The sequence below is a fragment of the Camponotus vicinus genome, unplaced genomic scaffold, assembly GCF_025532165.1.
Source record: "Camponotus vicinus isolate PSW18456_S1 unplaced genomic scaffold, iyCamVici1.0 SCAF_1, whole genome shotgun sequence".
In the NCBI taxonomy this organism is placed as follows: Eukaryota; Metazoa; Arthropoda; class Insecta; order Hymenoptera; family Formicidae; genus Camponotus; species Camponotus vicinus.
In genome coordinates, this window is record NW_028141945.1 from 5,024,378 (window position 1) to 5,049,418 (window position 25,041).

Here is a 25,041-nt window from a genome sequence, read left to right on the forward strand (position 1 = left end):
CTCTAATCCTTTTATCTCTTAAGTGCATCGCGATATTTTTCGATATTTATTGCTGCAGATAAGGTTTAATATTGTAAACAATTGAGACATAAGCGATTAGATTAACGAATAATTATTTCTTTCAGTCTAGCTTTTATCATTTATTTGCGAGACAGAAAGTTATATAGATATATATCTCATATATCAGTTACTTCTCTTTCAAATAAACTTAACATTAAGCCTTTAAAATTTAGAAATTCAATAGCATAATTCTTTATATATAAAATTCGGTTTCTTCACACATACTCTCTCTCTTTCTTTTTTGTATGCAAAATAACTTAATGAATATTTAAAAAAATCTACATAAACATTTTAAATGCATAAAAGAAGAAAACTGGGTTAGCGATTTATAAGAGTAGAAGTCTAAGACATCCTTAACGAAGAACCGATCTGAGAGAGAGAAAGGTGGTTTCATGCAAAAGATGCGTGCGACTACCTTCCGCGGAATGCGACCGTTCACGAAAGGTGAGGTGACGTGAGGCGAGGTGGTCGGTAGATAAAAAAAAAAGAAAAGAAACGTCGGAGAAGAGCGTCTCTCGTTCTCTGTGTATTCACTTCGCGGGGTATTGCAGCGGCTCGCGGCACGATCTCGTCGAGGTACTCGCGTGAGACACTCGTGGCAGTCACGGAGGCGTACTCGGGTTTGACAGCGACTTCGAGGAGCCCTCGAAAACTCCTCGGACGACATTCCACGGCAGCCCACTTGACTCAGATGCGTCTCATACTCACGCATACGTTCGCGACGACGGTACTTTTGCCGTCGAGTACGCGAGATCGAGAGATCACTCGGTGAACATGTTCCATATGTAATCGATAGATTAAACTTTTCCTACGTAAAATCAGATTCAATCCAACTGGGAATCTTTGAATAGATCTCCTTGAGATACATGGACCTTTTTTCCTTTAAAATTCCCTTGGAGAATTTTTTTATACTAGTTTTATGTTAGTAAAAAATTATTGTAAAAAATTTATTTATTCAAGTGCTTAAAAATTCAAGTTATCAAGCTAAGGAAAAAAAAACTCCATCATGATGCAATTTTCATTTAGTTTTCATATGTACATGTAAAATAGCTCGGTGCCGGAGGACAACTGCAATATCGATTGCCTCGAGGTAAACTTGATAAATAAATTATCGATTTATAAACGATAACGAAGATATGGTACATGCGGAATTATCCTGTCTCTTTTCGAGGCGAGGAGAACGGCAGGATCATGACAAGAACAGGAAATATAATATAGATTATTGATGGATGACTCGATTCTCGCTCGTGTTCCTCTAACCAGCAATTCTTTTTCTTCGCTTCAGTAATGATTCGTGATGGGGAAAAAAAAAAAAAACCCGTTCAAAATCGACGAAACTCCTTGCGTATAAATCTAAACAATTAGATTGATGTCGAATTAATTACAGTCTTAAAATTAATTCTCGAATATTGTATATATTAAAATTTTCCCACTGACATTGTAATATAGTTTAATTAGAAGCTGTATCTATGTGCCTATGTAAAATATATAAATTTTGATTTATTTGACAGATAAGAATTCAAGGATGGGAGAGGCTGTTACACGTATAAAATCTTACCTCCAACAACCTTTTCGCTTTCTGACATTGCAATCTGCAATCCTCGTTCTTCAAGGGACACCGCTTTCGCACGCATATATCGTCAATCGGAAATACAAATGCTCGAGTATTTCTTCATTGGACGTGTCGATAATTACGTACTCAATATTCCGCACAGACCTTTTGTCAAATCGATGAACTTAATTTATTCATGATTATTGCGTTGCAGCTTGCAATCTATCGCGCTTTAGCTTCGACATACATGCATAACAGTCGTCTTGCATCTTGTTCGATGCTCCGGGTCACATTTCGCGCCATTCATTAAACTCCCCTATCAATCCCATTCAATCGCTTAATCAATATTCTCAATCTCAGACAACGCGAGATGCTTTAATGGATCCCTTTCTCTCCCGAATAATACAGAATAGCACTTTCTCTCCCCGAGAGTATAATTTATAACAACGATACGCTTATCAGTAATAAATATTGAAATTAAAATATCATTAAAATGTCTTATACTCAAGAGTAAAGAAAATATTTATATTATTTACTTGTGCACACTGAGAAAAATCGTTTGATTGTACCAACAAGATGTATCTGATAGAAGGCATTTTAGTTAAACCAAGTAGAATTTCTAGTTATCACGATAAGACCCGATTTTTTATAACTAGAACGTTTAATAGACTTTACTATGAGGATTTGGTTAATATCTTTTATTTGGATCTATAAAACTTCTTGTTATATTAACTAAACATGGACATAGTAATGCCATTTTCTTTTAAATTTAGTATTATTACCAAGAAAATTTGGTAAATTTAACAGGAAGAAATTAATCATACTCATCTGGTAATTCCTAGAGGAATTCTGATTCGTCCATTTTCCAACAGACATACTGGTTGAATCTACCAGATTTCTAATTAATGCAACCAGATTTTTTCTCAATGCAGTCTTTTATAAATCTTGATTTCTGAAAGTCCTAAATCTTCATCTTCGATGATACTTTTAACTTTGCATATTTCTCCGCAAAGCACGGAAAACACCCTGTATAACGATTCGTATTCCGCGATACGAAACCCTTTCCCTTCTCCTTTCAACATCGGCTGTTCCGAGAGCGACCCGGGAACCCGCAATGAAGCATAAACGGCGCCTACGTGGGCGCCCGCGTCGCGGCACCGTGATACTTCGGAGCAGGTAATTATTATTTAAGTGGAGTACAAGCGCGGGCAGGGCGACGGTTATGCATGCCAATTAATAAGCCGGCACCGTCGCTCTATCTATGTATATCGGCAACCTACGTGAGGCAATCGCGTAATACCTCGTGGACCAGGACACTCCCGCCGAAGGGATATGTTCTCGTTCGCGTCTTTGGCGACACCACAAGGCCGTCAGGCGCGGCAAGAGTGAATTATATCACGCGGAAAAGAAGCCGGAGAGTCTCTTTCCAAGTCGAACGAGGGAGATTATTCCTCGTGAAACAAAGTGTTACATGTCCGCGAATATGAAACGCGGTCTTCGAGATGCAGTTAGTATTCTCGATAAGCGACAAGTGCTTCTTGTCATCGTCAAGTGCTAGAGAGGAGCAGGATCGTTTCCATTCTACGCATTCGCGTAATTCTCGAAATGATCCTTGTTTTAGTTCTTTTTTTTATGAAAGAAACTTCTTTAATGGAATTTTTTTCAGCACTTCGCTGCTGCGACTTTTCTTTTTCCCTTATTGAAAATACGGCAGACTGCAATCAATTTTGTATTACATTGCTATATCACGTGCAACGGGATTCGCGCGGACCCAATTTTACGGTAACGGTGCGGTTGGATATCGCACCGAGTTTTACGGGCGTCAATCAATGTCTCTCATATTTTCTTGTTAGAACATGGGATCCCGCGTGCGAAGTAGGCGGGCAGTAAAGCGAACCGATGTTACTGTCGCCGTATGACACGCTGAGACACCTCGATCGCGAGGACGTAAACGAGATACAAGTTGGTATTGTCATACGCATCGTTTATTCCGAGAGTGGCGCACGACTGGTTTCGCAATATAAATGTATTTAAATAGGATGCGGATATAAATAATCTTCATATATCTATCTCGACAAGATCGCCAAAGCTCTCGACTTATACCACTTTCAAGATAAATGACTCGTATATCAGACGACGTGTGAAATATAATGGTGATCTAATAAACGTGAAATCTTCTTTTCTTCGTCAAAAAGGAAAGCAGCGGAAATATAAGAGTAATTAAAATAATTTCTTCGTGATGTGTCTTTCTAACTTATGTTAAAACAATCACGCAAAATTTTCTTCGAAAATTTTCGTCGACAGAAATGCGGCTCCGCTTCTCGTTTAAATTCCTCGCACCTTGATATCTCTCGTCTCCGAGAGAGAGAAGAGTTTTGTTATCGTTTTAATCCCACGGATAAACCTAAGTGAGTCGTGAACGTAAGTAGGTAGATACATAGCTTCGTATGTTGTTTATTGGCCGAGTGGCCACATTGAAACAGATTACTTCCTGCTCAGTGGACAAATACCTCTTCGGCCCCCTCCTCTCGTAGACGAGCACGATGATGATGGTCGTGCCATCGTACCGTCTATACGCGACCGTAATTCGCGCCTTGAGAAAATTATGAGGCGAGGGAGAGAAGGGGGGTTCCAGTTCCAGTTGTTTCATAATAATCGACTCATTATGCGACGTGACAACCGCGGAGGATGGACATGCGCGATTAACTTCGAGCACGGTTACCCGATCGATTTTCCATGCGCCCTCGTTTCGCTCCCGTCAATCCTGCGTCCCGTTTGAAGCCCCTCTCACGATATTGAAAGAATCTCATTCTGCTGCAAAATATTGAAATTTATTCGTCAAGCGATTTAAATTAAGTAATAAATGCGGCACATACAACTTTTTATTATATATTACTCAAACTTTATCTATGTATATAGCTTCATAAATCAATAAAAGACACTATAATGCCCGCTATAAAATACAAGTACGATGATATACAAGTAATTTAGTTGTTTTGCAATTAATGTAAATTTTATAAATATTGGGCGCACGACGACGATATTTTATATTGTTATTTTGTGTTATATATTTATTCATTAATACATTTATATTAATTAGCGCTGTATTTTACGTAGATTGTTAAAGAGCTACTTAATCAGCGTGTAAGTACAGGGCAAATCGAAATCGGTTTAATGTAATTTGTGTACTTTCCAATATGTGTACGTGTGTGCGGTACACAAGTTAAGGATGCTGTTTGCCGATAAATCGCAACTCGATTCGAGGAAATGCTAATTGCCGCGAATACACCATCGCGATAAAATCGCCCGCGAAACCTGCAAGTGCGAGGAAATATTGCACGATAAGTAACTGGATAATAAAGCGGTTTCTACTTTTAGCTCGCTCATAAAATATCGAAGCAATCCGAGACCGTCTAGTAATGTCAACCATCTCCGGTAGGATAATTTCGCTCGTGATACTTAATTCACGTTACGATCCGTTAATTAAGATGAGATACTTTAACAATGTTCTCAACCATTGAAACAATCGATAAAATAGACGCACCTTCTCCTCTGATGAAGGAATGAAACTTTATCCGCTATCTTCTTAAGACCTAAAGAGAAAGATCAACTTTCATCTTGATTTATTTTATATACAGGGTGTTTCATTTTAATTTCCCCAGGCAAATATTTCGGAAAATAATGAAAATTCGAAAAAATTTTTCAGACAAAAGTTGTATGGTTTCGAGGGGGACATAAGATGGTGCCATTAGTTTGACCTTGAAGAGTCACCTGAAGGTCACATGAAGGTCACCTCCAACTTTTTAAATGGAACCGCCTACTTTTTATTGCATATTCTTGCAGCTCATCTCGAGAGCTTTCCAAAACACTATAATTAAGTTAGTTTTCATTAAGTACTTTCCGAGTTATGAGGCTTGAAATAATTTCTTAATTTTACATGAACTGTAAAATATCTTGTAAAATATTCATTTTTCGATTATCTTACCTTAATACTTTTATGTACAAAATAATGAGAGGAATCAATTGGTGTAAAGAAAACACATAGTTTGTTTCGAAGAAAATATATGTAATTTGCAATTAACAATCTGAAACATTTTTTCGAATTTTCATTATTTTCCGAAATATTTGCCTGGGGAAATTAAAATGAAACACCCTGTATATCAGATACCGAAATAATTATTACGTAATGATTGTCAATTGACAGTAATTGAATTTTATATGCAATCTACGAAAATTATGATCATATATAAAAATATGATAAAGATGATATATTAATTTATTAGAGATAGAAAAAATTAATTACATAATGTGGGAGAGGGCAAGGCACGTTTGTTTGGATAAATAAATCTGAATTACATTTACATAGCTGCACTATTACATTAAATGTTAAAATTTCGATCAGATAGTAGGGCATATCAGAAATCGATAAGCTTACTTAAGGTTCTGATTAAGTTCAAATATTAACTGATCTCCAAGATGGTTGGTAGCTATCGATGAGAAACCCTCGTCATTCCAAGTTTTCCGAGATTACGAAGTTAAGCGTAAGCTCACGTTGGGTATAGCTCGATATACGCCAAGTCGCGAGCAATCTACGGAATTTCTGCAAGTTTTTCCGAGACATCGCAAAGAATGTCAAGTCGCGATTGCGACGCGGAGTTAACTAATGTCCGACGAAAAAGATTACGTACAGGCGATACATCACCTGAAGTAGAAATATCGAGTAGACTAGCAAGGCGACCCAGCAGCGATAAATATAATTATTTACGACGAGCTAGATGCCTGTCGCACGCGTCCTCGCATAAACCTCTTTTTATCACGCGATACGGAAAAGGTTGCCCTCGAGACGACCACCGACCCAGGTACGGTCGCCAATCCATCGATACGCCTCTCTATTACCTGTCAGCGGCCGAGAGAGCGCTCGATAAGCTTCGGGACGCAATGACGTCAGGATTGGCGCATACGGGAATTAAGTAGGAATGCAAATCGTGGCGCCGAGCGAGCGAGCGAGTGGCAGGAGCGAGTGCACGTATGCACGTGCTCAGTATGCATTTATGGAAAGCGCGATTGAGGGGTGCCGGAGGGAACGAGCTGGAAACGTGCACAGCTACAACGGCGAGTGAATGGGATCGAAGAGGGCGAGTCGAATTTTAAATTTCAGATACGCGCTGAATAACTTTTATTCGTCCTAATCTCTTTTAAATAAATACATCTCGCTTTATGCAAATGTATAATATTCTGAGATCTTTAATATAATGTCTCTTTTATTTATACACGTATTTACATTTATATTACATTTCATTTCCAATTTTTATTTTCAATTCACAGCTTCAAAATTGGGGCCAATTTAAAAAAAAATTCTCGTCGTGTTTTTTAATTTTTATATTAATTTGTCAAAGTCGATGCAACGCATTTTTCTCATTGTTGCTTGTAATCCTTGAAGGACTCGAGTGCACTTCAATGCAATATCTCGAAGGATCGCGAAAATCCGTGGGCCGCGTTGCGGCCCACAGTTACACATGCCGCCAGGCCCGCATAGATAAGAACACATATTTTCATCGATCGCAACGAATGGACGCGAATTTCAGTCGTGAAATCAGGTTGACGTTATCAGTGATACCCATGAGTAGTGGTCCACTGCGCTCTTGGGATCCATGCGCGTTCTACCATCGTATATGCATAAAATCCCGTGAAATATTCGGCGCAATATATTACGCTGCTAAAAACTAAAAATATATTTTACGAGTATATAGAGACATTTAATCATGCACACGTGAATATCAAGATATCTACACCGAGAGAATAATTTAGTGTGACTCAAGGATATATATAACTCAGAAAATATTTTATGCACAAAATATACCTTTATATTACAAGGAATGTATGAGTTTAAAATCATACAATTATGATATTAATATTGGGTACAATTTTAATTTCGTGAATATTATAGTCAAAAATTTACAACAAAAAATCATAGACGATATTATTAAAAATTTCACTGTATTTTGTTCTCGATAAAAAGTGGGTTTATAGCCCTTTTCCATTATTCTCGATCTTATGAAAGCTTTGGAGAGAGAGTAATGAGTGGTAATATTAACCTGCCCTCGTTTTACGCACAAGTCCGTTCTCCTCGGCTTCGAAGGACAAGTACAAAATTGGATGTCTGACTCGACGAAGAGAACCCGCTCTCGGCACCGGGTCTCGATACCGGTAATCCTGCCGATATCGCAGACGTTCAATATTTGCCGAAGATCCGCAGACGGAAAGACAGGTCGTGCCTCTTCTCCCCTCTCTCTCCCTCTCGTCTCGCGAAAGAGTTAACAACAGCATCCGAGACGAGATCTCTCGTGATGCGAGACACGTCGAGCGCATCGAAAGTGCGGCGCGAGGCAACGCGACGGGTTTCCTCGGCGGATCGTGACGCGATCGTCGCAGTGGTGGCTGGGCACATCGCGTGGAATAATAAATTCTATCGCCGTTTAGACGAGATCGTCGCTCGTGATCCCGAATCGGAATCTGTGATTTCGCCGCGTCGTGTAAACGTGAACGGCGTCGAAACGAGGCCCGTCGTTATCCGTCCACTGTACCCTCGGCCCTTCCTCATTCGCCGCAGATATACGAGTCTTGTTACGTAGCCCGTTTTTCCCCGGCGAGAAAAAGCGAACATCATCTCCCGGAGATAGAGAACGAGACGTCTTTCATGTGCTCGTAAATTGCTCCGGGGGCCTCTCTAATTCCGAAAACATAGCGGAAGAGAAGCTGAATAAGACACTCCCGTACCGCTTTAATGAGTGGAATAACTTTCAAACGCGGACGTAGCCGTTTTTATTAAATGAGATCGAATCTTTCAAAAATAAAGTTTCCTTCTTTTCAAGTATTTCTTTCCCCCGTTGGGGAAGTATGCCGTTTTACGATTTAATTTTGAGCGAAAGATGAATATTCAGTGAGACGAATACTTAATTTTCCTTGGAATTACAAAGTAAGAAATAATATGTCTTTCATATAAAAATAATTAATTCTAATATAATGAAAAAAAGAAACTTTATTTTAATAAAGAGAATAAAGTTTAGTATCTTATTTAAGTTTATGGAAAGCGTTTCACAACGCTCTCTTATTTGAAGAATGAGACTCTTATAGTCACTCTTATACTTAAAATATTTGATTCCTCTTGTCTAGTGAACGCGCAAACACTCTCTCGCGGAGAAATGAAACGTTATAAAATTACAAACACTAGGGCAACAACGAGAATATCGCAGATGCGCTGGAAAAAAGCCCGTTTGGAAACATCGCTCCATGTTTTTCCTCGGTACAGAATAGACTCACGGAAGCTAGGGGCTCATCTATTATGCATCAAAGGTGACTCGAGCGAATACTTTTGCTCTACAGGTGAACAGCCTCTTACCCTCGCGAGATTATACACAGTGTGACAATTTTCCACCCAGACTTTAAATCTCCTGCCTAAACGCGTGGCGCTATTTGTCGGAACTATATATCGTTAGGAAGGTGGGAATGTCTTCTATACGTCAAGCGAAGTTTGAACGCTGTGCCATGTAAGATGGCTGAGTTATGACATTTCACGTGACAGCCCAAAAAAAATTGTGTTGGAAAATTATAATGGAACAACGTGTTATCCATTCAAAAGAAATGATTAGCTTCGCTGCAAACAACCCCAACTTCACAAAATCTATAATAACTGCAGACGAGACTTTGGTGCTTTCAATATGATCCCGAAACAAAGCACCAAAGTACCTGGAAGTCACCCGGAGAACCGAAAGTCCAAAAAATACGTCAAACACCATCAAAAATCAAAGTAATGCTGATCGCCTTCTACGATAGCAAGGGTCTGGTGCATCACGAGTTTCTTCCAAGTGGCCAAACAGTAACGGGAACATTCTACCTTGAAGTTCTGCGGCGTTTGGTTGCAAGAATTCGACGTGTTCGGCCAGAATACAAAGATCCGGAAAGTTGGTGCTTGTTGCACGACAACGCACCATCTCACAATGCCATCATTGTACGCCAATTTCTAGCGAAAAATCAGATCTGCGTGCTTGACCAACCGTCGTATTCGCCGGATTTGGCACCGTGTGACTTCTTTCTGTTCCCGAAACTGAAATTAGTACTTAAAGGTTGTTTTTTCGAGGATGTAGATACCATCAAAGCTGCGGCGACGCGACAACTAAAAGCAGTACCGGTCAAGGACATGTACCACTCATTTGAATCGCTATTGAGTCGCTGTGAAAAGTGTATAGATGCGGAAGGGGAATACTTTGAATAAAAAATAAAGAGTTTTAAAAATTATTGAATTGTTTAGATTTTATGAGGAAAGTCTGGGTGGAAAATTGTCTGTGTATTTCGCTGCGGCTGCAGTATTACACTCTGCGGCTATTACATTCGCGCGAACACGTGTAACAATTGTACAAGTAATCACAATTGATGGACGTAATCGAGCTAAATCGTAATGAGTATTTCACGCCCATTTTCCATCGCCGACCGGCCGTTGCGCGCGTTACATAAACCATGCGCATTCTGCGCGCGTAAACGCAGAGATATACGGCTTGTACGCACGATCACGGCTGACGGATAGCAAGCGAGGCGGCTATTGCGTATATGCACAGGACATTCTGGCGCCGCCTGTGACATTCTCTCCACTTTTCACCATCCCCTTGGTCCCCCTTGGCCCCCTCAAGCGCGTAGCTTTTCCTTCCACTCGACCTTCCGAAACGACACGCGGTACCGTCCTGGTGCGCTCGAAAAATCGCAACCCGTAATTATGCCTGATCCACATTATGCCCGTGTCGTGCGTGATGCAGTAAATGTCTCTGTTATTTCCTCGCGCTTGCCTTTTTTCTCCTCTTTCAGCAATTCGAACCGCGACTTTTACTTCGCTCTAAATTTGGCAACTTGCTTTAAAGAAGTGAATTTAGAACGAGATATTAAAAGGAGATAAGGGTCAGGTGAAACATATAAATGTGACGAAAAATTCGAGAATACGATCTTTCCCCAATGCAATTCTCCAGCGTTATATATGCGTTTTACGTAATTCCACGCGAGATATCAAATGATTTTATTGAGGTATAATGTAACGTACTCTATGGTAGATACCCGGTCGCTGTCAGCTGTTTCAAAATGCGCCCAATCGTCAATATTCACTCGCGGTCGTTGACAGCCTCGCGCACGTTGAAGGATACGTGGCCCGTTACCCTGCCACAGCATCTCCTTAGTAAGTAAGCAGTAATGCTTTGAGTGGAATAATAAAAGGAGGAGTGCAGAAATGCGGCGTGCAAAAACGCGACGCCAAAATCAGGTTTCGTAGGCGTAACGGTAGGCCGGTGAGATCTCACGCGACAACCTGTAACGGCGGACACGTCGATCGACATCGTCCTATAAATAAGGCCGCTTATTTGCTACAAGATAAATCTCCCGGTAACGATTTGTCACGGGAGCGCGCGCGCGCGCGGGGAGGCTGCGAGATACGCGCGCGAAAATCTCCCGCACGACTTTTCGAACCGGCGACGTGCATATATAAGTATATCCGCGCGAGATATCGGGGCCGCGGTGAAATCGTTTCGTCACACGTGCTGAAAGAAATCTAGACGGAAATAAATTAGTCGTGTCGATAGAGATAAGCGTTTCATTAAAATAATAATAATTTTCGCTCGCCAAGAATCATATTCGTTCTCCTGTAAAATGTAATAAAATTTCTTTAATTTTAAGAGATCTGTGGAAAATATCAAGTTTAATTAAAAGCTAAAAATTCATTCGCACGTATATATAAGATAATAAGTAAAAGGATTCTCGTATCTATTTTAAATTGCAAAAATATAGATAGAAGAGCTTGTGAAAGCTGAAAGATCCTGTATGAAAATGTGCGCGTTTAGAAAATTTAATTAAATATATAACGGTAAAGACAGATAGGCGTATCTCCGCGGATTATAGTAAAAGAAAGAGAAAGAAATTCGCTAGATCGCGGAAGAAAAATGTACGAGAAAATGTTCCTTCGCCGCCAAGTATCGATATGAAAACGACAGATAAAACTGGCAATACGGGGAGACGAGAATGGTATCACGTACACCTCGCACCTTCGAGCAACATCATAAATACGATACGACCACGTTAGCGGCCGTCTATGAAATTCCCGACACCTGCGACCGGCTGTCACGAGTAATCTCGCGTCGCATAAACCCGAAAACTTTTATCCACATCCCCGAGTACATCCCGTTTCCCGTTTGCAAACAAAACGAGAAACTCAGCGTGGCAGAAATAATCTCGTCGCGAGAAATTTCCCGGTGAAATACTTTCCGTCCACGAGACACACGATGATATTTACCGTCGTATAAATCATCTCGCGTTCGTCGTTTTTCAGAATACGTATCTGTGTAAAAGTTCAGAAGTTGAATAAAGGAAGCAAATATGGAAATGTGAATATTGAAAAAACATACGTACACGTTCTTTGAAAAGTTTGATTGAAATACGAATACGCTACTACATCATTATTTATTCGCTATTATTCCAGCAAAAATAAAAAATAAATTAGCCAAGTTTTTCACACTTTTTGCAAGCTTGTAAGATATATATCTAAAAAAATTCCGGAAAAAAAATATTAATTATTTAAGCCTTTCACACATTTGTATTCGAAAATGGCAAAAAATCAATTTATTAAAATTAAGATCGGAAGACCTGTAATGCACGCACTTGCGGGCATTTTCGGCATTTTTTTGCGATCGGTATTTTGCAGAAATTGCACGGACGTGGCCACGCGTGGGTAGCGGCTAATAACTGACATTCTATTAATAGAAAGCGCACGGGGGCGTACTCCCTTTTCCATCGATCGATCGATCGATCGATCGGGGGCCGGCTTCGATCTCGCGACACTCGTATCGTGCATGTATGCACGATCGCACTTACTTCGCGTGGGTGGACTGCATTTTTTGCGCGAGCAGCACTGACTGGTCGGGCATATGCGCTCACAACTACATTAGCAGTGCTAATTTTAAATCCATTAATCAGCTTGACTCGAATGTCATCCTGCAATCTGATAACGGAAGATTGCCGATCATATTTATTGCTGTGAAATTTATGTTCCGCGACGAATTAGAAATTCGATGTTAAATATTTCGACATTTAAATATCAAATCAAAATTCGACCGAAAATAATATCTCTCTTTTTAATTCAATTTTTATTGTAATAAAAATCATGAGTTTAAAAAGATCGAGCTTGAATATAATTTTCTGTTCGTCTGTAATCAAATTAAATCGCTACATCTTGCACATGTCGTCTGCTTGCAAATAAGTGAAGAATCGAGAAAAGAAAGTCAACTCACTCAATTAAGTATAATTTGAAGGAATATTTTTGAGCTTCTCTCGCTCCCCTGTTTCTTGTTTGTTGTTTGAAGAATACTTATATATTAACCACTTAAGTTAAATTAATCACTTAACTTGCTGTCAATCGCAAGATATAGATAAGACCTACCAGTCCCGCGAAACTAGTTTAGTATATAATTCAAGTATCCTCTTATCCTCTCGAAGCTCGCGGGCGCGGGACAAAGTACGAGAGCAGCCTCGAAGAAACGTCTCCCCTTAGCCAAGGTTCATCGATCGAAATAACCGGTAGTAGCTCCCAAGTCTTCGCCTGCTACTCAGTCTCCTACGTGAAATAATTCTCGATCGTTTTCGCCGTTTGCCGGTCCCGATCTCGAGCCATTCGAGACGCGATAAAACGCCATATGTATGATTATTATTAATGACAGACGCATTAAGATATTTATTTATTTCGTGAGACAGGTATCGCCCACTTGATACGCAGGTCACTCAACACGCTCGTTTCCTCTTGCTCTTTTTTTCTGTGCTTTTTCTCTCTCTTTCTTCTCGTCGAATATATATATATATATATCGAGCGTCATTTCCTGCTTATAATGAAGCGGTGTTTATCGGCTAGAGAAAGTATCGCAAAAAAGATCCCGCCAGCCGTAGAAGCGCGCCATCAGTCTCGCCTCCGTATAAGAGAGCCCATATAATTTGTATAACATATAAGCGGTTCCCGAACCGATAGTTTCGTGCAGAAACGATCCCTGCTAACGCGATGTAACGAGAGCGACCGGCGGGCACGTCTCGCGTCATTCGATCCCGCCGCGAGTAAATGAATCGCGGGAGAAACGCGTTTACTTAAGCGCGGGTACGAATCGTGCCTGCAATGATTTTCAAAAGTAATTTCGCCGTCGTAGTTTCCGCCGTCATCTGCAACTCGATCCCACGCGGTGCGATTTAATTAGATGTAATAAGCTCGCGCCGTATCGCAAAAAGTAGAATAATCAGGTATCTCTCTCGAAATCGCAATATCGCGCGGTAATTATAATATATAAGCTGTAATCCGTCAATTAAGATTTCAAGAGGGTATGATGTAGTGTCTTTATGTTATCTCGATTACAATTTCAATGTCTTGCGAATCTTTGAAAAATAATCAATCGAGTAAAAAATTCGCGAAATTAGTCTTTAGGCAAAATTAGATGTCATGTAACGTAAGATTGTTGCGATAGGACTCAATTACGTTCGTCGCATCGTGAATTGGCGATCCTTCGACTTTTTCGATTAATCAACATCGACGAGAGACGCGACGTTATTTTTTTCCTCTCTCGTTTTCCTCTCATCGCGAGTCATGTTGTGAAGCGACGAGGGAATTAAATCGACCAGACGCGAATCTCGTCTGGCGCGAAAATGGATCGGGGCCTTCGGGAGACCGCGTCGTATGTTAGGCAATTTGGCGAACTGCCAGGACATCTCGCTGAAAATCGCCAGACGAGGGAGTCAGCGCGTTTCTATCTTCAATGGGTCGTGTTGCATCTATGGCGTCGTCACGCGTCAAAGAGCACGTCGACGTTCTATAACAGGGCGGTCCTAAACCAACGCGCGAAATGGCTTGCATTTTCTTTCTCTCTTTCGTCTTCTATTTTATTTCCGTTCGCCACATCGCTCCCTGACGGTTTATTCCAAGTTTGCGTGTAAAGAGCAGTCGAATGGAAGCTTTTGCATCGATTCGAGTCAAACTTTCCCTAAAGAAGAATATAGATGTTAAATATGTATTTTATGCTTTATTATTTCGGTTCCTCATGTTGCAAAATAGTTCAATTTTCGTTAAAATTAATCAATGATGAAACTAATTTTAAATGTAAATGAAATAAATCTTAGAATTATAATTATATAATGTGATTATAATTATAATTAATAATTATAAAATATTAGAGAAGAAAAATTGACGCGATCATTAGTTTCTGATATGTCAATCTAAAATCACGATTATGGTATCAAAATGTGACAATCATGCGCGAATTTTTTTTCTCGAGGCGATCGAGAAGAGGTGATATTTATCGAAGGCAGTAGGTCGTCCGAGAATATCTTCTGATTAAATTCTGATCTCTGCGAAACACTTTCTAAAACTCGTTATTATCGAGAAGACTGGTTGGACTCCACTATTGAATCTGCGACTTTGGTTTTTCTAATATCCGTAATTTCATAACAGTTTCGATTTTATTGCAAGAGGCTGACTTTTCGAGGAGCATGTTGGTTAGTTTATTATTGTTATATCGAGATTCAAATTTGGAAATTTTTAAAAACTTATCTAAATTCGTTGTAATGTGATTGCGTTGGAGAAACTCGTATCGCTAGATACGTTTATGCTCAGGAAAACAGCTTTGCAAATATTTTCAAATTAAACGATGTTAATACACGCAGCTACGAGTATCATAAGAGGATTAGCTCGGTAATGGAAGAAAAATATGCGACGCGAAAATACATACCGTGCACCAACAACGACTTGCTGCCGTGCCACATCGAAAAGCAGTTGAGAATAAGTCGTGACTCCTTCTTGTCGAAACATATTGGTGTCCGCTAAATCTGCAACAATATAATGAGATACAAGTTACTTAGGTGAAGTCAAAGACGTTATTATTGTTTGATGAAACTTCCAAGATAGATGAATATTTTTTCCTTGAGAAATATTTTAATTTTAAAGATTTTCATCTTCGACTATCCAAGTTTCAATATTAAAATCATTAATATTCATTCTTTCTTGTTAAATAGAACGCATATTTCAAAAAATCGTTATGCAAAATGTGATGAAGGGAAAATTATTAAATAATTACAATAGATATATACGGGTTTTCAATCCTCAACTTGGGAGGTGAGAACCGGTACACGAACAGGTGCGAAAAGTCGGTACAAGGTGTCATAATTACGGAATCGAGCGTGTCGAAAGCGGCTTTCTTTTTCGTGTGTTTACCGGTAGCAGCTCGTAATTCAGCCTAGGCCAACACGGCCTAGATATGGGTGCCGCCAGAAGAATCTCTGTGCATCAGTTAAGCTCGAATGTATTAAATCATAAGTCATAATATGCCAAGCCGGCACTATAAATTTTTATAACATAAAGTATAATTATTTATTATGTTTTCTGTAAAAGTATCATTTATTTATATATTATTTATATGGATACGCACATTATTAAAAAATTTTATTTAGTCTTTTTTACTTTAATATGAAAATATATTATATTAAAATATTATATAATTATATTAAAATATATCATTCAATCATTGAATTTTAGCGCGTATAATAAATTAAGATATAAAATTTAATAATTGTCAGAAAATAAAGTTGCTAATAAATGAGTAAATTATTCCTTATTATCCTGATTGCAATAGGATCATGTACATTCCTCAAGAAATTCTCTGGGCATTGTCAAGCACATGCAAAAGAATCCTCGAAACGCGGACCACCCTGCACGATGACTGGCGGCTCGTAGAGCACGATTTACTTCGATTCTTCTTTAAATTCTTTTCTTTTTTTCTTGGCATCGCCACGAGTCGGATAGGGAAGAAGCAACTTTATGTCCCGCGATGTCACGCCGTAATATTCCATACACGCCTCACACATGCACTCGACTACGTGCACTATCGAGGCGTAACGATCGACTTACAAGACTGCCTCGTAAAGCAGCCTTCGATCTTCATGCCAGAGAAGAGAGGCAAAGGGCAAAGCGAAAATACGGAGGATGCTGAGAGAAGGAAAGGCCGCAAAGAACATGCCGAGCGTTCCTCCTTTGGTTAACGATCCGGGAGGATCCTTCCTCTTTCCTCTACAGCTCTCTCCCCTTGTTTTCTCCGTCCCTTTCCTGCCATTTCTCGCCTTTAATTCTCTACTCACGCTGTTTTCGCTTACGCTAACCACGCCCTGTGCATCTATCTTTACGAAAGCGCGACTTTACGATGCAGTCTTTCAGGTAAATGAGTAATATGGAATGTAATGGACCTCGTAACAACTTCCTACAGCTTCCTTGATAGTCTCACGGAACGAATTAGACGAATTAAAAGATAGCACCAATTTTTGATAGCTATTAATTAATGAAAAAATTGACGCTCCATTGGTCTGAAAAATTTAATGTTCTTATAGAAACACACTTTCCTTCAATATATATATTCGAAACAATTAATTTTCGAGTTAGACCAGAGGAATGCGATTCATGTTACTCGAAACGTTACAATTTTGCGTCATTATTCATCCGTTGCGTTAAATAAAGCAACACTCCCGCCCGATCGGATATCACTTGGCGTCGCGGAATGAACGATGAACGATGAGAAATATCAATTACTCGATGCTCATCATTTATCGCGAACACATCGTGCTCGATCTCTCCGAGAGCGACTTGTAGCGATCCTTCAGCAGGTAGCGTTCTCGCTCCGCTTTCAATTTTCCGTCTTCCGCGCGCTGACGGGAATAATACAGCTCCGGGAGACGAAATTACATCGTTGCGAGGATGGAGCGATCGTGTCGTGCCGTGCTTACCTTGTACCACCTTGAGTACTGCCACCACTACCACCTTCAAGTGATCCCCAACGTACCGCTACTGCAAATGTGGACCACCGGGCTTGCTATGTTAATGCGGATAATTACGTTATGCGAACTCTCTCTCTCTCTCTCTTTCTCTCTCTTTCGTCACCGCAATCACGCACCACGTGTGCAGGCAAGGACGCAATTCTTTATTAAATTACCGCGATACAAAGCTTCGTCCGGCGACAACGTGCGATCAAAGCGAAATTGCTATATTAAATCTTTAGTGCATCAAAAGATCGAAGGATCTTCTCGAAAGTGTGATAATAAACGATAATAAAATTTCATACTGTATAAGATGTTTTTTCAAAAAGGTATAACACCATTTCATTCTTGATATAACAATAAAAGAATAAAATTAAATAATATAATTGAATATAAAATAATATAATTAAAATTAAATAATATAATTAAATATAAAATAATATAATTAAATATAAAATAATATAATTAAAATTAAATATATAATTAAAATAATATAATACTATATAAAAATCAATGTAATGGAGCGTCGTACATTGGAACAATGGTGGACAGAATCCAACCATTAATAAAATGAAAAAAATTTAGTAGGTATGTATTTCTCAAATGTATATACTATTAAGTACAAAAGTGAAGTGAAAAAACATAATTTTTATTAATAATTATAATATAAAACATGAGATAAAAAAATGTATAATTATTGCACCTCAGAACCTTAGATTTATTTAGATTATAATAACCATCTAAGAACGCGTAATATTCTGTGCATTCTCTGGCCTTTTCTTTGAATGATAATTAAAACTTCACGCATCATTAATGAAGTTCGCACGAAAGTCTATAGCGCCACGCCTTATTTAATCGATTTAATTCTGTTTCCAATGAGCGGATTAAATACATTAGCGCTTTAATGCCGCTTGTGCCCCCGTGGAGCACGTGCTATTTCGTAAGAGTTAATCCCAGATCTACGGGAGATTCCGCCGAAGATCAAGATCCGAGATGACGGAGATTACGCGAGAAATATAAGTTACGACAAAGCGGCAAACTTGTAAACGATAAATTGCGGGATCTTGATAAAGTTCTCCTCTCCCTAGGAGCGAGGATACGAACGCGGGTGCGTGCGAATGCGTATCCTCGCTCCTAGGGAGAGGAGAACTTTATCAAAATCCCGCAATTTATCGTTTACAAGTTTGCCGCTTTGTCGTAACTTTTATTTCTCGCGTAATCTCCGTCATCTCGGATCTTGATCTTCGGCGGAATCTCCCGCAGATCTGGAACTCTTACGAAATAGCACGTGCTTCACGGGGGCACAAGCGGGATTAAAGCGCCAATATATTTAATCCGCTCATTGGAAACAGAATTAAATTGATTAATTTCGCGGTTGGAAGAAGAGACCGCTTTTGCATAAAAGAGGCTCCTCGTGGAGCACGTATACAATTTCGTGCATCCTCGATGCATTTAATTATTTACTCGGTCAAAGATCAAAGACGAGTCACGCGTCGTATTAACGTACGTTGACGTACGTCGACTTCAAAGGGAAGAAATATCAGCATCCTCGCCGAGCGTTATCATACAAGAGAGACGTAAGTGCCTTAAAAAATTTCGGAGATTTCACCGAGGTTTCTTCTGTCGATCGTCGAATGTGCGTCGACGTGTCCCGTACGCTTCAGTCTCTGATCTCCAAATAAACTTATCTGTTTGTCTAAATCCGAATGTGCGTCCGCGTAAGATCGATCGTTTCGGTGAGGCCTGGGTGGTCGGATGAGAAGTTGAACGATGGAAGGAACGCAACACCGTTATAACGTCGATGAGCGAGCTTCGGCTGATTGGCGGAATATTAATATTAATTGGCCCTCGTAGTCTTTATCGATACGCGATCTCTTAATTGCGTTCGCAGTCGTTGTACGTTCCTGTTGGCGTCCGAGTTGGCTCGTCGCCCAGCCGTCTAAGCCGTTATTTAGCTCCGATACAACTTACGTCAGCGAGATGACCTTTTTATAAACCATAATGCCGGACAAATCGATTGCGCCTGCTGCGCGTAATGAGCCGAGAAGATTAGATAAATGAAAAGTTCAATGTTCGTGAAACAACAATGCAAAGTGCCACGTGTTATTTTTAACATCTTCCAACGAAGATACCAAATATTATTGACCTTCTTTTATTCTGTAGAATAATGAATTTTCACCATTCATAAATTTAAGATAATTAATTGAAGGAAAAATCTATATCTTAACGGTAAAAAGTGATTTTTATTGTCCAGTAGCCAATGAAAAATATAATATAAATAAATTAATAATATTTAACTTAATAATAATCCACAATTAATTCTCTTTTTATATTACAAAGATTTATATAAATTTATGCAATAGAGATAGTGTAGGATTTTTCAAATCTCATAGCATGTTGCTACAATTAATATTATAATAAAATATATACTAATAAAATTATAATATTATAATAAAATACACTGATGTAAAATATGTGCAAAGTTTTATTTTGAATCTTTTATTACAATATTAATTGCAGTACAATCTTTCAATTCCAATTAAAAAAAAAAAACTTTTTTAAACGAGATCATGTACGTAGGAATTCCACCGTATCAAAAGCTTAAAAAAATTTATGATACCTAAAGGATTAATATAGCCAGTCCACTGACTGCCGAGTCCCTTTTACAAGAGAACAATTTGGATGACGCAGATGGATCGCGCGCGTCGCGAAGAATCACTCCTTAATAAATCTCTTAATTTTAATGAATCTCCTTAAATGAGATTGTATAGAAGACCTCGCCCTTTGCCAGAAGTCTCGCGAAATTTATGGTACCCCTAGAGGGTACCCTTAATGTTAATACGTACATCTGGTCTCTCGAGAATCTCCGTCGCGATTTAAGGGACGGCGCGACGTAGGTGGAGATGGTCGCGTCGCGAACAATCATCGCGTGTGCATTATCAATGATCGCCACGCGATGCGAGCTCCGTCTCGTCCCATTATCCACGTGGCCGTTTAACCGCACTTGGCCGCGACCACGTGGGTGGCTCGACTTTGTCCCGCGATAATCCCCGTCAATTTGCCCCTTCTGCCCCTTTCATCCCCGCCCTCTCTCGTCATCTTTCTTTTTTTTCTCTCTCTCGCTCGGATACCCTCTGCAAAATTGCCCTCTGCAAATAAGGACGCGTCGACGGTCCCCGATCTTGCATAATGCTTTCGCGTGTGCAACCGTACACCTTCTCAAACTCCTCCCGTCCTCCCCCCTCTTCATCGTCCGTCTTCTCTCTTCTGCTTCCTCTACCTCGCGGATTTTTTTCTCTCGCGTTCACGCCGGCGGAGCAACACGTGGGTGGTTTCGCGGGGAACCGATAATTTTCGAAATTGGTCGCGAGGAGGCGGTAAAATGTGAAATCGCGCGTAAATCGTAAAGCTCGACCGTGCCGGGCGAATGAAGCGTGTCGCGACGAAAAAAAAGAGATAGCTAGAGAGGAAAGAAAAAAAAAAGAGACGGAAACTTTCCATCTTTTATTTTTTTCTCTCTTGCGGGGAAAAGAGAAGATATTCCTCTCGTCGGAAACTCTTCGAAAACTCGAGCGAGCATGTATTACGAGCGATCGTAACGGATCCTCTGTAGGCGACAGGAGGCCGCGTGTATCCCATTTAGTCGCGAACGAGCTGCGAGCGATTTTACGATCATCCGCAATAAATTAGATGATTAACGAAGCGAGGTGCTGAAATTTACGGTCGTCTCGTTCGCGCTCGTAAAAATCGGCCGATATCGCGATATCGCCGCTATCGTCGCGAAATTGCGACAACCTGGAAAACCGTTGCCCGCTGCAATCGCGGTTGCATCCGTTTTACCTCGTATAATTTCGGGGCGGGAACGATCTCGGGTGATAGCGCGCGTAAGTGAGTTCTAATTATGGCATTATGTACACACGCGTACGAGGACGACACGACGAGAACGATGCGTTCCACGAAGAGAAGCCCGACGCACGCTGTCGTACGTGCGTGTACCTAACGTACGTGCACGTTTCACGTTTATCTCCTCACCGGAGATATACCTCTCTTAATCGCGCGCAGATAAGACGCGACGGCTGTTTACTCGAGCCGCCACACGTCGGTTCCTTATGTCTCCGCGTTTATAACGCGACGTCTTTTACGAAGGACAGAGAATTCGTTTCGTGGAATTTATTTTCCTTTCTCGAGAGAATGAGAATTATTATTACAAATATGGGATATAAGCTTGACATCACTGTATAAGATGTTGCTTCGATAGATTGATTCTTCAAATTCGCGATCAAAATGTTGCTCCGATAGATTGATTCTTCAAATTCGATCAAAATTCCATTTTTGACATAATCAAGTAATTAGATAGCTATTAGACTTCTACCTCCCTTGGCTTCTGCACTTTTACTTTTTCGGTTTCTTATGTCTCTGCGTTTATAACGCGATGTCTTTATGAAGAGAGAGAATTCGTTTCGTGGAATTTATTTTCATTTCTCGGGAGAATGAGAATTATTATTACAAATCGTACATGCGAGGTATAAGCTTGACACTGTATAAGATGTTGCTCCGATAGATTGATTCTTCAAATTTGATCAAAATTCCATTTTTGACATAATCAAGTCATTAGATAGCTATTAGACTTCTACCTCCCTTGGCTTCTGCACTTTTACTTCTTCGGTTTCTTATGTCTCCGCGTTTATAACGCGACGTCTTTACGAAGAACAGAGAATTCGTTTCGTGGAATTCATTTTCCTTTCTCGGGAGAATGAGAATTATTATTACAAATGTGGGATATAAGCTTGACACTGTATAAGATGTTGCTCCGATAGATTGATTCTTCAAATTTGATCAAAATTCCATTTTTAACATAATCAAGTTATTAGATAGCTATTAGACTTCTACCTCCCTTGGCTTCTGCACTTTTACTTTTTCGGTTCCTTATGTCTCCGCGTTTATAACGCGACGTCTTTACGAAGGACAGAGAATTCGTTTCGTGGAATTCATTTTCCTTTCTCGGGAGAATGAGAATTATTATTACAAATGTGGGATATAAGCTTGACACTGTATAAGATGTTGCTCCGATAGATTGATTCTTCAAATTTGATCAAAATTCAATTTTTGACATAATCAACTTATTAGATAGCTATTAGACTTCTACCTCCCTTGGCTTCTGCACTTTTACTTTTTCGGTTTCTTATGTCTCCGCGTTTATAACGCGACGTCTTTACAAAGGACAGAGAATTCGTTTCGTGGAATTCATTTTCCTTTCTCGGGAGAATGAGAATTATTATTACAAATGTGGGATATAAGCTTGACATTGTATAAGATGTTGCTCCGATAGATTGATTCTTCAAATTTGATCAAAATTCCATTTTTGACATAATCAAGTTATTAGATAGCTATTAGACTTCTACCTCCCTTGGCTTCTGCACTTTTACTTTTTCGGTTTCTTATGTCTCCGCGTTTATAACGCGACGTCTTTACGAAGAACAGAGAATTCGTTTCGTGGAATTCATTTTCCTTTCTCGGGAGAATGAGAATTATTATTACAAATGTGGGATATAAGCTTGACACTGTATAAGATGTTGCTCCGATAGATTGATTCTTCAAATTTGATCAAAATTCCATTTTTGATATAATCAAGTCATTAGATAATTATTAGACTTCTATCTCCTGTGGCTTCTGCACTTTTAAGGCGCGACTCTCAAATTTTCGCGTTGTCATATTTACTGAAATATGAAGAATATAACGTAAGAATATGAGCGGGGTCGGTGTAATAAGAGAACCGAGAGGCATCGCGACCGAGCTCATAACGAAAAATTCCACATTATGGGGCTGGAATTTTCGCTGCACGTCACGTGTGCATGCCAAAGTGCACGTTTCGCTACGTTCAATATCCGGGATAATCGTATCACGTCTGAATTTCCCGTCCGTCCAATACGACTCAATCTCCGGCAGCGCGAGAAAAGCGAATCGCGAGATCGTCCTCGCCAGAGAAGATATCGTCCTTTCGACGTGCCGGATACTTTCTAAGAGGACGCTTCCGCGTATCCGAAGCGGTCCAATGAAATTTTCCTCAAACGATAATTTCTTCAATATCCTTCAATTTCTGCCAAAACTTTGTCACGTTTTCTACCATAATTTGCCGAGACTCCGCGCAAACTTTGGCCTTAATAAGGCAAGTTTTTGTTTATAACATAACGTACCGAGAATTATTACGCAATCTTCTGTCGCGTAAAAAGTTCTTTTCTTAATCTCGAAATATGACGGATAAAAAAGGGAATCTTTCTCAAGCGATAATTTTTTCCTTGATGTCCTTATTTCTGATTTAAATCATGAGTCACGTTCTGCATAATTTGCTGAAATATCGTAAATTTTATCTTTAATAAGACAAGTTCTCTTATCTGAGAGGTAATGTGCTGAAAATGTATGCCGATTTTATTATACAATCTTTTTCTCTCTCTTTCGTCAAAAGAATATTTTTTAAATTTAAAATATAATTTAAATCAGCGCGTAGGGAGAAAAAGAGAGTTTTATGACTGAAAATTTCATTTTAAAAATATTCCGAATAAAGAAACCATTATAAATATCACTCAATCATCAAATATTACTTTTTGTCTGTGTGTCTATGCTTCAACATTTTGAATACAAAATATTAATACTTTATTTTAAGTCTTCCATATTAAGAGAATTTACTTTATTAAAATAAAAAAATCATAAATAAAATGATATGAATAGAAGAAACAAAAAATGCTTGGACGTTCTTGATCTTTGAGATTATTTTCATGGTAATCTAAATCCGCTGATTCTTTTATATTCAAGAATTCAAGGTTGCGTCGCGTTGCTAAAAATGCGAATAACACGCGTAAGAAACGTTATCTCCCTTTAATCTCTTCTTAAAGCGATGCACGTTATGGCAGCTGATCTCTCATCTGTGACTCATCTATCTAGAAAAACAACGAAGGCCAACGAATATTCGACTGTTTGAGCCTCCGTGAAATCTGAAGCATCATACAGACAGACGAAGTAGTTGATTTTTGCATAACAAAATATTAAGTTCCGCCTCGTGATGTAGCTAATCCGCGTTTCAAGACATCGTAAAAGATGTGCTTGTCGTATTGGAAATGATCGAGTCAGTTATTAATCGCGTAAACACGGAGTATTTAGAGACTCGAGGGAACTTAATCTCGCATTAGATATAAAATATAAATCTCGAAGCAAGGTATAGGTTCGTAAAAGTTCGCACGTTTAGCGCCAATGAAAAACTAATGGCTCTCTAAGGCCTTTCGAATTCCATCCTCTTGATAAAATCGTACTACGATAAGGAAGGAAAAGCGCATACTTTCGCTCTTCTCGCTTTGTCTATCTTTTTCGCTCCTGTCAAACGAGTAACACTTAAAAACTTTCAGCATAGGCAAAATTTTTCTCTTTAATATCTTTGCCTAATGCTTCTTTTCCAAGTGCTCCCATTAAATTTTCAGATACTATCGTGAAAGAAACTTAAAAGTCCTCGGAGAGAGGGTACTTTTATTTTTGTCAGCGTTGTTTCGCTGACGTTCTCGTCTCACATATTCCTCGCTTAA

The 25,041-nt window shown here is 39.4% G+C and overlaps 1 protein-coding gene across 1 annotated transcript in view; it reads right to left on the reverse strand.

The window, feature by feature from the left end:
• Nucleotides 1-25,041, reverse strand: part of Sema5c (Semaphorin 5c) — a 99,273-nt gene that overhangs the window by 8,710 nt on the left and 65,522 nt on the right. The window contains exon 3 of the mRNA XM_083094903.1: nucleotides 15,400-15,496. Coding sequence (XP_082951029.1) covers nucleotides 15,400-15,496 — 97 coding nt within the window. The remainder of the gene's footprint in view (nucleotides 1-15,399; nucleotides 15,497-25,041) is intronic.